This window comes from Galeopterus variegatus, unplaced genomic scaffold (assembly GCF_000696425.1).
Source record: "Galeopterus variegatus unplaced genomic scaffold, G_variegatus-3.0.2 Scaffold1923, whole genome shotgun sequence".
Taxonomy (NCBI): domain Eukaryota; kingdom Metazoa; phylum Chordata; class Mammalia; order Dermoptera; family Cynocephalidae; genus Galeopterus; species Galeopterus variegatus.
The window spans coordinates 117,959-132,353 of NW_007728034.1; the positions used below are offsets into that span (position 1 = coordinate 117,959).

At 36.9% G+C, this 14,395-nt stretch overlaps 1 protein-coding gene across 1 annotated transcript in view; it reads right to left on the bottom strand.

Annotated features, from left to right (window-relative positions):
• Positions 1 to 14,395, bottom strand: part of DENND1B (DENN/MADD domain containing 1B) — a gene marked incomplete at its 5' end in the record, with an annotated part of 253,597 nt that overhangs the window by 65,822 nt on the left and 173,380 nt on the right. The window contains one exon of the mRNA XM_008579612.1: positions 9,295 to 9,396. Coding sequence (XP_008577834.1) covers positions 9,295 to 9,396 — 102 coding nt within the window. The remainder of the gene's footprint in view (positions 1 to 9,294; positions 9,397 to 14,395) is intronic.

Here is a 14,395-nt window from a genome sequence, read left to right on the forward strand (position 1 = left end):
TTAAACTTCCCAATAGAATATTTTCTTCCCTTTGTAAGAAAATGTAAACTCCTTAGGCCCTGTACAATCTGCCTCCTTTAAGCCCTTCTAAACTCATCTTGCATAGCTCTCCCCCTTGCCAACACTTGATTTAATTCCATTGTTAGGAAATGCCAAGCTCTTTTCCTCTCTAGCGTCTCTGCAACAGCAATTCCCTCAGCCTGAAGTGATGCTCTTCTCCCTTTCATATCTCAAAACTGATTCCTTCTTTAGACTTGGCTAAGATACCACCTTTTTTTTGGTCTTTTTTCATGTCCGGCAACGGATCGCAACCCTTGGTGTCGCGCCCGTACCGGACCGGGACCGGCAACGGGATCGCAACCCTCGGTGTTGCTCCCGCACCTCGCTCAGCCTGTGAGCGGGAACCGGTCTGTATGTGGGATCCGAACCCTCAGCGGGAGCGCCGCCATGCTTCCCAAGCGGCGCACTGTAGCAGTGCGCCACCGGGAGGCCCCTGATACCACCTTTTTGGTAATGCCCTTTCTGATCACCAATCTACCTTCACTGTGCAGTCAGTATCTCATGCCCTCCGGACTTTTTGCTTACTGATATTTCCTTATTTGTTGTCGCTCTGTTAACCCATTCTTCTCACTAGAAATATCAACTCCATGAAAGGTTGTACAGCTCTGAATCTCAAGTGCTTGGAGTAGCAGGATCCAACACAATACAAATCATCAATGCATAGTTGTTAGAATGAATAAACAAATAAAATGTGTTCAAAGTAATACAGGCGCAGAGAAAAGAGTGCAGACTCGGTGAGGAGACGGACACTCAGGAATGGCTTTAGAGAGGTAAAGTACATATGAAAAAGAGATAAATTACAATGATACGGGATAAATGCTGTAACTGAAGTATAAACAAAGCCTTAAGGGGACAGAAAGGAGAGGATGGTAGGCATAATGGCTGACATCTGAACAGGCTTTGGCAGAATGACAGCATATTAACACTGGTGGTATTCTGAATAAGAAAAGCCTTACATGGTGAAAGACATGTTTGAAGAAACATATCTACCTGAAATGATGTTGGACATGACATCAAGTATAGAAAACTGGGCACAGATTTGAAGCCCAGAGAGAGACCAAGCATTTTATATAGTAGGATCCTGTGAGAAAGTGGCAGAACCAGGAACAAGCCCACCTCTGTTGGATTCCAAGCCAATACCCTTAACAGTGGGACAGGTGTGCCACTAGTGACACACAGTGGTATGACCAGGAACTCAAAGCCAAAGGATGAATAAAGTATCTTTAACTGAAACAGTAATTTTACTTGAAGATGAAGGTGGAAGGACAGTAATTTAACTAGTAGCTTATTTAAAATGTTTTCACTTTAAAATCAATACTGCTATTATCATAGTACAGAATGCACAATGTATAGGCACATTTTGGGAAAATGCAGAAGGCTTCCTAAAATGTGCTTGTCAGTAGGCTCTTACAAGCTAACTCCCTATACTTTCAAAAAACATTTTCTCTTCCATGAGGGGCCCTTCGTTGGATGAAAACATTTGAGAAATACATATTTATATTATCTTATGAAAGGTATAAAATGTTTTCGAGGAACACCAAAAGATTTTTCCAATTGAATCTTCACTATCATTTTCCTCCCCAATAGAGATAAAATATTAAAAAGCAGAATTATTCTGGAGAAAAAAAATCTCCAAATTTTAATATATTTGAGCTCCTTCACTATTATACAAACTTTTTAACATTAATCTAGGTTGCCTGTTAATAGGGCCTACATTCATGGAGATCCCATAAGTTATAACTCTAGACTAGGCTCTTGGATCGACACAGGAAATTCAGTCATGATCCTTAGCCATGGGAAGTTTATAGTAAAATGAGCAGGAAAAAAAAAAAAAACAACTTTAGCTCCAGTGGCCTTAATAACAAACAGTATACACAAGAAAATAAATTCATTTGTTGTGTTAGTGTCGTCTGAGATAAAGGTGAGAGACATAAAAATAATGGCTTAAATCTTTAGAAAGCTGCTCATGAAACAAACATGGTGATGTCAGACTTGTGGATTTAAGGAGTAGTTTCTGGGATTCCTTCCAAATCCACTATCTAAAGAGAAATTCAACCAAATGGAACCTACAACCATCTGTCTGAGCTATGTTTATTTCACAGCATCATGGAATGTTACAGCCAAAAGGCATCCCAAACTTAAGTGATCTTTTTAGTCTAACTTATGTTTCAGATGCAGAAACTGAGGCCCAAAGAGGTTAAGTGCACTATGAATGAAAACATAACCTATCACTGGCTAATCTAGAAACATTAAAAATATATATGTTTTTACACAATACTTAATTTAAGTATTAATAGTTTAAGTAATTAATAGCTTAAATAATAATGATAAAGCAAGGGATGTTGGTAGCTGATGCTTTGTCAAAGGAACTGCTGAGCTGGGGGCTGGGGGAGATGCGGAGATGATCAGAGGGTGGGAAGTTTCAGTTAGACAAGAGGAATAAGTTTTCAAGATCTATTGCACAGCACGGTGACCGTGGTTAATAATAATGTATTGTATATTTCAACATGGCAAGTGGAGTAGATTTTAAATGTTCCTACCTCACACACACACAAAAAAACAAGTATGTGAGGTGACGGGGATGTTGATTAGTTTGATATAATCATTCCACAATTGTGTATATATATCTAAACATAACAGTGCACCCCATAAATATGTACAACTATTATTTGTAGATTTAAAAATTTTTTAAATAAAACAAAAGATTATATAATTTAAGTGTTAAAAAAAAATAATGGTTAAATAAACTAGGAGAACACTGCCTTTCCTTAGAATGTCCCTCCCTGTGTGGCCTTCCCTGTCCTCCACAGAAAAGACCACAATCCTTCCAGCTTATCCTTTCTTTGTATTAATCTACAGTTTTATGACATGAATATATTTACCTAAATAATATATTATTTAGCTTTTATTGCTTTCAAACATTACATAAAAGGACTCATCATATGTGTTCGTCAGTGACTTGTGACTTTTACTTCATTCATTTTCAGTTCTGCAGTAGTTCATTCATTTCCTTGCTGTATAGGCATCTATGTATGAATATAACAATTTATTCATTTTAATACTGATGGATATCTAAGATTACTTCCAGATTCAGCTATGATGAACAATTTTGGTAAATGACTTTTGGTGCACATTTTATAGTGCAACTGCTGGGTCATAGGAAATTCACATTTAACTTAAAGAGGCACTGCTGATGTGTTTTCTAAACAACACGTGCAAATTTACATTCCCAAAAGAGTTAAAACTTTATCCTTGCTTCACGCCCTTGCCCAAATTTGGGATTCTCAGGTTTTAAAATTTGGCTGACCTGGTGATTGTGAAGTAACATTTCATTGCGTTTTTTATTAGATGTTCTCTGATTACAGATGAGGTTGAGTACCTTGCATATCTTCATTAGTCATTTAGGTTTCTTCATCTGAATGTGCCTATTCAAGTCTTTTGAACAATTACACTAGATCATATGTTTTTACTGGCATGTGGAAGATGCAAAATCCCTGGGTGGTTTATATGTATTGCAAATACGATGTTTTTTGATCACCAATAGTTCTGAATTTCCCTGAAGTCAAATTTATTAATCTATTCCTTCATGTCTTAAGAAACATGTTTCTATCTTCAAAGTAATAAAAATAATTCAGTTTGGTGCCTTCCTTTCTACATGTTTATACCTTTTGGTGGGGAGGGACTAGACTGCTTATGCTAGGAATTCCAATGGTAATAGCTGGCATCTTTCTCAGGAGGAAACTTTCCGTGTTTCAAAATTAAGTAAGATGTTTATTGAAAATATCTTCTATCAGACTGCTTATGCTAGGAATTCCAATGGTAATAGCTGGCATCTTTCTCAGGAGGAAACTTTCCGTGTTTCAAAATTAAGTAAGATGTTTATTGAAAATATCTTCTATCTTTTTTTTTAGTTTTTTAAATCATGAATAATTATTAAATTTTGTGAAAATTGTTGGCATCTGTTGAGATGATCTATTTTTTTCTATAATCAGTTACTTAATGTAGTACATTACATTTATAGATATTTATGTGCAGCTACTGTTTTATTGCTATGATAAATGCAAACTGGTCATGAAGTAGTAATCTTTTACATATTGCTAGGATGAGTTGCAAATATTTTGCTTAGATTTTTGCATCTGTGTTCACGAGTGAGACTGGCTTATGTTTTCTTCTCATACTGTCTTAGATTTTGGAATCTTAGGCTCACAAAATAAATTGGAGTGTCTCTTTTGCCATACACAAAACAGGAATGCTTTTGGAATTTGAATGAGAACCATTTGATTCTTGAACATGTGGAAACACTTGCCTGTCTTATGCAGTCAATACTGGTTAAATTTAATCCACATATTTACCACTTGTTTTGCTCTTCCTTCATTCTTGGATCTCAGACCTTCCATCTTAGACATCTGGGACAACTGTCTTTCTCCCTCAAGTATAGGTTGAGTATCCCTTATTCAAAATGCTTGGGACCTGAAGTGTTTTCCAATTTGGATTTTTTTTTATTTTGAAATATTTACCAGTACACTTACAGGTTGAGCACCCCAATGCAAAAGTCCAAAATCCAAAATACTCCAATGAGCGTTTTCTTCTAGAATCACCTTTGAGCGTTGTGCCGGCACTCAAAAAGTTTCAAATTTTGGAGCATTTCGGATTTGGGGTTTTGCATTGGAGGTGCTCAACCTGTACTTCTTTAGTTTACTTCCTTAAGTATGTCACACACACACACACACACACAGAGACATTTATGACAAGGAACTGGCTTACATGATTGTGGAGGCTGGCTAAACAAGTCTGAAATTCATGAGACGGGCAGTCAGTAATGGAAAATCATGGGCAGACTTGAACCCATTAGCAAGGGCCAAAGCTGTTGTCCACAGGTGGAATTTCTTCTCTCTCCCAGGGAAACCTCAGTCCTATTTTTAAGGCCTTGTAAGTTTTTCAGATAGGCCCACCAATCAGGTTATCTATGATAATCTTCCTTGCTTACAATCAAAGAATTAGGGACTTTAATTATATCTGTAAAATCCCTACATTTCAAAACTCAAGTTAGTATTTGATTGAATAGGACAGTAGCCTAGCCTAGTGGACACATGAACAAATCCAACACAAGGGGAAAACAGCTTTTGTTGGGAAATGTTTTCATGTCACTCTTATAATTAACAGGTGTTTTATCTGGCACGGGATTCTAGGTATCTTTCTCAGCACATTAGAGATATCATGCCAGTATCTTCTGGGTTCCACGGTCGCTGATGTGAAGTCAGCTATCAGCATGTAGCTGCTTTGAAGGCAATATCTTTTCTCCTGTTAATTTTTAAATTTTCCTCTTTCTTTAATGTTTTATAGCTGAATATACTGTATGTGGGTGTAGATTTCTTTTTCTTTATTCAGATTGGATATGATGGACTTATTAAATTTATAAAATGGTGTGTGTGGGCCGGCCCCATGGTGCACTCGGGAGAGTGCGGCGCTGGGGGCGCAGCGACGCTCCCGCCGTGGGTTCGGATCCTATATAGGGATGGCTGGTGTGCTCACTGGCTGAGCGCGGTGCAGACGACACCAAGCCAAGGATTGCGATTCCTTTACCAGTCATGAAAAAGACAAAAATAAAATAAAATAAAATAATAAAATAAATAAAATTGGTGTGTGTCATTGGTCCTGGCACTATCGTTTCAACTAATATCTCGGCTCCATTTTCTGTCTTCCTCTGTTAGAACTGATGACACAGACTGTAGATATTCTCACTCTACCCCCTCCATGTCTATCAACCTCCTATGTTTTCTATTTCTTTGTCTCTCCATACCTGCTGTAGATTGGTTGCTCCCCTCAACCCAACCTCCCTGAGCTTAATTCTCACTGTAAATGTTGATGGTGGGAAATCCTATAACAGTAATTGAAAGGTGGGGCTTGAAGAGGTGACTAATTGTAGGACCATGCAGTAGTGACTGGATTAATAACGGTGGTCAGGGGTGTGGTTTGGAGGGCTTTAAAAAGAGAGTAAATGAGAAGTTCGCTCTCTCTGCTCCGCCATAATCTGCCATGTGAGACCCCTGCATCACCGTCACGACCACCCAGGCCTTCACCAGATGTGTTCCCTAGACCTTGGACTTCCACGCCCCTGAAACTGTAAGCAATAAACTACATTTTCTTATAAACTACTCAGTTCTGTTTATTTAGTTAAAAGCAACAGAAATGGACTAATACAATAATTTCTTTTTCAGATATATCTTCAGCTCAGCAAATCTCTCTTCACTTAGATCTGATCTTCAGTTAAACCCATAAATTTCAACTATATGCTTCCTTAACAACAGTTTATTTGCTACATTCTCAAAAATGGCTTTGCATTCTTTAAAGTTTTTGTTCCCTGAACATTTTCAAGGCTTAATTTTTCTTTCTTTCAACATCTTAAACATGCTATTTTATTTTCTATTTCTGATTCCTGTAATTCCAATATTAAAAGTCTTTGAGAGTCAGTTTCTGTCTGTTGCTTCTGCTAGCTGTCATTCATGGTTTGTGTCCTTTTATGTTTAATGATTTTTAACAGTGAAATGTTCCTTTGGAATTTTCACTAGGAGAATTTTTTGATGCCTAGATAAAGGTGGGTTCCTCTAGATGGGATGTGTGTTTGCTTCTGCCTGGGGTCTGGGGCACTAACAATTTAGGATCACGTTAAACTCGGCTTAAATTTTGTCAGATCAAATCAGAAATTATTAACTCAAGCTTCAAATTCCTGCACAGGCTGGTGTGTGGTTACTTAGCAGCACTTTTCCCTCGCCTCCACCCAGCACTAGTGCCTTGGATGTAAGAGCTTCATTACAGATCCCCAGGAAATGGGTTGAAGGAAGGAGCACCTTTCTTTCTTGTTTTCTTTTACACTAAGTATTCCCAGATTTATGGGAGTAGGGTCTTCTACAACATTTCTCATCTTCGAAAGTAAGCACTGGGCTTTTTCTCCTGTGCCCCCTCACTAGAAGTTTTTTAAATCCTGCATCGTAAATTGTTTTGGAACGTAGGTTTATCTCTGGATACTATCCTGCCATATTACCAGAAATAAGAATCACTTTAACTCTTCCCTTAAAAATACGTGCTGCTCTCCTGGATCCAAGTTCTCTTGATTTTGAAGCATAACCTTTGCTAAGTAAGAGAATGTGAGTAGTTCTAGACCCATAACAGATCACAAAATCATCGTCATGAACAGTAATCATTTGTACCTAATAAATATTTTTATATTCTTTCAGCCATATCTGTAGTATCTTTGAGAATTCTGTGTTGATGATTTTTTTACCAATGGACTCTTCTTTTAGAAGTTTGTTAAATGGCCAACAAGAATCTTTTAAACCTTTTCAGGACTATCTTCAAGTATCACTGTCTTAAGAGTCATAAAATGACATCAAGTTCTAGAAGACAGTCAATTTGTACATGTAAAACTATGCAAGTTGTTCATATAATCGTTCTACATTGATTGACCATTTTTATATATTACATTTAGCCTTTTTGATCAAGTTACACTTTAAAAAACCCTACATAGATCAGAATTTTGTAATGTAATTTCTCTAAGAATGAAGCAGACAGGAAAATTTACTGAGCATCTGCAAAGTTCCATGCACTGTTCTGAGAATGTACGTGTATTAATTCACATAAACTTTTATCAACCTGCAAGGTGGGTGGTAATATTTCTGTTTTAAAGAAAAAAAATGTACCTATGAACAAACGGCTATTAAGTCATAAAGTCAAGATTTAACCCAACTCTACATGATTCCTAAAAAATAAATGCCTTTTGTAACTGCAAAAAAATTGACTATGCTTTATTAAGTTTATCAAATAATCAGAATCTAGTTACAGAATTTCATGATCAAAGGGAAATAAAAAGTTAGATATTCTACCCTCACATTCAATCCTTGATTACCATATAATTTAATCTTCACAACTCAGTTTTAATAATGGAAGGTAGTACTATCTCATCTTGATAGGTAAAAATACAAAAAGGGTACTAACACTTAACTCAAAGAGCATGCACTGGATGACTAACTTGGGACTGCACTGTGCTGTACTTCAGTGTTTGTAAAGCACTGTCACTTGGTCCTCCTCACAACCCTGGGAAGTAATGCAGTCTATGCTTGGACGCCTCTAGGGACAGTAAGCTCCAAAAGTAACCCACTCCATCCTTAAAAATCCACCAGACATCTCTGATGCTGAAATCCACGCTCCTTACGTTTGTGTATAAAATAACTTTAACCCTTTCCTTAAGGCAAAACTTCACTTATTGGAAAATAGCTTATATCCCCACAGAGTATTTTCTAGTCTCAGATTATTAGATTTTAAAACTTCCTCAGTATATAGATAGTAGTATTAATTTGTTGCCCAGCTGATTTCCTTACTGACCTAATTTGAAAGTTATTTTGAGTTACGTGGCTTCTTTCCTCCTAACAGTTCAAAGAAATTTCTTCTTGATGGTCAGCTTCTAAACAACATCACTGAATTTTGATTCATGTTTGTATCCTGGGCCTGAGCACAGTTTATGACACACTATAGATCTTCATTAAATGCTGAATTCACATAGCTAACTTTTGCACTTAAAATTGTCATGTGGAATAAGAAAAGCAAGTGTTAAGAACTTAATTTAAATTATGTAAACAGAAACTAAGAGAATCCAATTTAAGAGACTTGATATGGCCATACAATGGGATGAAAGAGCCAGTGCATCTAAAATTTCTGGAGTCTAATGTCAAGCTACTGCTTTCTTGATAGGGCAATTATATTTTCTGAACCAAAAATCAGAACACACAGTATAACTGTGAATTCTTTTTTGAATTTGAAACTTATGATTATAAAAAGTCTTACAAAGCTTAAAAAGTTAAATATTCATTCTATAAATTATTTTATAAACTGGTTACACTGGGACTGTCTTATAAAAAATATGGTTAGTTTGTTTACCATATCAATCTACCATACCAAAGTAACTCCACGCCGTGCTGCTTTTTCTTCTGTGAATGTATACCCTTCCTCAGTGAGACCTTAAACTTAACAACTTTGATGAGCAATGTTTTAATAGCAAGCTTCTGACATAGTATTTCTGGAATGCTATGACATAGCTAGCTATAGAGTTACAAAAGGAAAAAAAATTCCTGAAATTCAAGAGAAGGTATCACTTAGTTAGGACATGGGTTTACAGTGATAAAAACATGTAACAATGACAATGTTCTGTAACAGAAGAAAAATGTGGAAGTCCACTCTTACCTGTTTAAAAAGCTGGAGGTTAACTGCCGTTTCCAAAAACTGTTTCATCACACTTGAGCGGTGCTTTACAAAACTCCCCTCACAGAAAGTGATGGGCTCACCCTAGAGAGAAATAAAAATTTTCAGGGCATCAATAAAAGGTCAGTCAGAGAGAACTCGTCTCTTGAAGGAAGCACGTGGAAAGTCACAGAGCAAGTAAGTGCAAGACACAGAATCAACCAACAGACCCTTACACATGACAGCTGGATTTCAGGCCAGTGGCAATACTCCTCTCCTGAGAAGCCTGTGCTATCCCTTTCTAATCAATGATCCCTTGGACTCTTAAAATTGCTCAATTTTACTCCTCAGAACAAAGATCTGACATCATTAGGTTGAACTATGAGTATTAAAAATAGCATGCATATCTGAAAACGTCCAGTCATTATATTTTCATCCTGACTAGATCATTCTTACTATAACAACTGCTGCATACGTTATGCCATTTATATTAGTTGTTATGGTTATTAGTTTTTAAATTAATGAAAAGTTTTTATAATCCCCTTCTCTTCATGATTTCAAATATAATTCTGATGGGATACTTTCTAGGATAAGTCCCACTTGGCATATCCTTTTATTTATCCTATGTGCCAAGTATCTTCACCAAAGTTTCTTATGGTAACTGCACCAGATGCTCCTCCTCTAAATCAGCAAGGACTTGCATCTCGAATCCTACAGATTCCACGTGTTCCACTTACTCCCTTGCACAACTGCAGAAAATCATCACTGACTGTTCAATCCTTACCACTAGCTGTTGCCCTCATCATCCTGAATGGTAGCCTTGCCCACTCAACACATGAAGATAAGAGACTGAGCTTTACAATCAAAATGAACACAGAGACTAATGACAGTGATTCATTCATTACAATGCACCTTGAAGCAATCTTTACATTGCATTAAAAAGGAAAAAGTGGGGCTGGCCGGGTGGCGCACTGCTACAGTGCGCCGCTTGGGAAGCGCGGCGGCGCTCCCGCAAGGGTTCGGATCCCACATACGGACCGGTTCCCGCTCACTGGCTGAGCGAGGCGCGGGGGCAACGCCGAGGGTTGCGGTCCCGTTGCCGGTCCCGGTCCGGTACGGGGGCGACACTGAGGGTTGAGAGCGACACTGAGGGTTGAGATCCGTTGCCGGACACGGAAAAAGACAAAAAAAAAAAAAAAGGAAAAAGTGAACTTGTTCATCTTCTAATCGAACTCTGAAAAACATTATAGTTTAATTTTAAGGAAGACTCAGTGAGTGCCTTGTTTACAGTTATCTATAAGTAAAATTCTGAAAATAGGTTCCTATAAGAATAAAATAACAAAAGTAACAATCTATGTAATTCAACTGTTACCACTTTCTGATGACGTTAAAGACAATATAGAAGAGCACTGTCAAATACAGTAGCCACTCATCATATATGGCTATTTAAATGTAAATTTATTAAGATTAAATAACATTAAAAATTCAGTTCCTCAGTCACACTAGCCACATTTGAAATGCTCAATAGTCACACGTGGCCAGTGGCTATCATATTGGACCACAGACGTAGAACGTTTCCTTTAACTTAGAAACTCTTCTTGGATAGCACTGTTATAGAAAAAAAGAAAACAATTTATAATCTACCAGAGGGGGAAAAACAGCAACAAACAAGCAATCCTGTTAAAGATAAAGGTCCATCATTTTCATGCCCCTAGTACCAGCATCATACCCAGTTATATTGGAAACCCAGAAAATGTTTTATGTATGAATAAATAAAATAGCAAATGAGCTAAGCCTTATTCTACATGACATTACCTTTTCAAAAATAAGTACAAATTTTAAAAATAAATAAAAACAATTGCTTCTCTAATGGCAGTTCTCATTACATCACTTATAAAAAAGTGATTAGGACTGATGAAAATTTGAGTTTTTATTTGACAGGTATTTTTCCCCAAACATGTAAGAATGCACATTACCATCAATGATCTGTCTAAAAGTTATTAACACAGAAAAATACTCTTCAATTCAAACATAAAATTCTATCTTCAACTGAAAAGTTTAGACTTCCTATGTCACAAGCAAGGATTTCTTTTGGCTGGAGGGAATGGAGGGCAAGGGGATAGAAAATTTCAAGGCAAGGAAAAATTGATGAGACTAAGTCCACCTATACTTTCTCAAGAGTTAGACATAATTTAATTATTAGCCAATGTGAATTAACCTGGAAGAACTCTGTCCTCATTAATCTTTGAGCAACTGCTTTCAATTTTTCAAGAGAAGGAGTAAAGACAAAGCTCAGATTTGCTGTCCACCCACTTGTGGTGACACAAATCATGGTAAAGCTGGCTGATTAACACAGCTTATTAGGACTCTCTGATAATAACGAAGGCCCTAAAACCTGACATAGATTAGAATTTTTTCTCAGGGGAAAACAATAAGGCTTGATTAACGATGCTCTAAAGTTTTATATATTAATACACAAGAGTCTCAGTTATTGTCATCTTTGGGAACCTAAATTATTGCTATTCTTGGGAAGTATGATATGAAATATTATAAATGATTCCTTAGTATGAATTCCTTTAAATCAAAGGCGAACCGAATGGCATGAGAGGAAGAATTCTGCCTGCAATCTTAACCCAGGTTGTGAGAGTTTGAAGTTCATGTGGTTAACTACATTGCTAAATATTTCATGGCAAAATCAACAGGACTTGTTTATGAATTGATACACAGAAGAGTTTCTCAAAGTGTGACCCAAAGCTTAAGACCTTTTCACAGGGTCTGCTACACCACAGCTGTTTTCATGTCATGCGAGACGTGATTTGCCTTTCTCACTCCCACTTTCTCATGAGATGCAGTGGAGTTTATCAGAGGCTACATGATTTGCAATAGGGCAACAGGTAACACAGACTCAAATATCAGAGTTTAGCCAACCTCTACTAAGCCAGATACTAAAGAGATTTGAAAAAATGTAAAACAATGCCATTGTGCTAACTTTTTAATTTAGAAATATAGTTACTTTATATTAAAATATGCTTTACTTTAATCTGTACTGGATTTATATTGTTGTTCTGAAATAAATTAATACAAAGGTACTTCTAAAAGTTTGTGGAATAACAGAATTAAAAGATAATGTGAATCTTCCCTTGAACTTTTTTGAAGTACCTTCTCAAGTATTTAAAATTCTTTGATTTAATTTCCAATATGGTAAATATTGATAGATATACACCTCATAAACAGAAGTTCTTTGATGTCCTTGGTAATTTTTAAGAGTGGAAAGACATTCAGAGACCAAAAGTTTTGAGAACCTCTGACAAATAAGAACAGGTAGGGGTCAAAGATGACCTCCAGATTTCTAGATTGAGAGTCAGAAGATGGTACCATTTATTAGAAGCTGGAAACACAGAAAAAAAAATAGGTTTATGGAGAAGTTGATAAAGCCAATTTTGGCATGTGTCTTAAGTCATATTCTAAGCGAAGCCTGAGATAAGGATTCATGTTCAATTGATAAGTATTACTCTCAGGAAAGAGGTATTAAGGGAAACAGAAATAGGCAGGGGAAAAAGCCAGGCAAGAATGTGGTCTCACCTGGAGATCAGCTTCAGCCTAGTCCCATGGGCAAGCACTAATTGTACCAGAGTTGATCCCACCCTGAGGCAAGGAGGCCAGCTTCTTACACCCTTATCACTGGCCCTGGTCTTCCCTGTTGGGGAAGTGGGGAGGAGGGGAGGGTGCACATAGTCCTCCTGGTGATGCACCTCCCATTTAGCCAAGGCCAATTTTTCAGTTGAAAGAGGGGCACAGCCAGTACAGGGGATCTGGACAGGGCACCAACAGTATCCACTACAGCATGGCGAAGGCAAGGTGCTTGAGGGGCACATGGAGATATGCAGCACAAAGCTGGAAACTCAAGTTAGGAAGATTTATCACTTACACATATGTAAGAATTATTTGTATAGAGTTGAGTCAAGTTAATATAATCAACCTACTTATAGAAACTGAGAAACACCCATCTACATATAATCTATTTTTAAAATGTTCAATTGTTCATTGACAGAAAAAGTAAGTAAAGAAATGTATGATTCTGTGGACACATAGTAATCAGGTAAAAACACAAAACAACAGGGGGAAAAAAAACTCTTCATGGGAGAATTCTGACATGATGAAAAAGCACCTGAATCTTTTGCTCCATGGAACGGTGATTAAGCAACAGAAAGGCATCAACACCAGAATCATTTCAATGGGAAGTCAGACAAGGGAGCATAAAAGGATGTCAGGAAAGCATAATCTGTACTAGAACAGAAACAAAGTTCTTACTACAGAGGAGAGAAGCAGACTCTCTTGAAAGAAAACACTGACATCACTTATCGTTATATATGTGTCATATCAGTCAACAAATATATACTAAGAAGAATCAACAACATATTAGGTACTGTACAAAGAAGCTTGCTAGGTGGTTTGTTATTAATAATAGTAAAAATATCAAAACTCATACTTGATTTACTTTTTAAGACATATAAATCGGAGCAGATTCAAGATTATTGTAGAATAATGTCGGTCACTTGCACAGTGACTAAGAAGAAAAAAAAGGTACCATTAGAGAAAGTGTGCTAGGAAGTGCATGCCACTCTTATGTGATGGTATGTAAACATGACCTGTCAACTGGTTGTGGCAGAAAAAAACACTTAAAATGCATGCCTTCCTGTGGCATAAATCTGGCCCATATGGAACAAATGATCTTCCTCACCAAGTCTTAGATTATCTTCAATACAGAGAAGTAAGTTCTCCCTCCTCTGAATACCCAGAGCCTTTTTAATCTATCCTTGGCATTTACTTTCTTCCTTGTTTAAAAGGTATTTTTATATATCTTATCTGTGAACGCTGGAGGTCTGGGACTAAATTCCTTGCATTCCCTACATCACCCAACACAGTACCTTGAATTTTCAGTGTTCAATAAATATCTGCTAGTCACCATTTGAATTATTTATATAGGGTAATTAAGCCACAGGCAAGATGTAGATGACATGGGGCTATTTTTCTACCCTAATATTATGTACAACTTACAGAGTGATAATGGCTACTGACTTAATGTAATATTTTTGTTTATTTT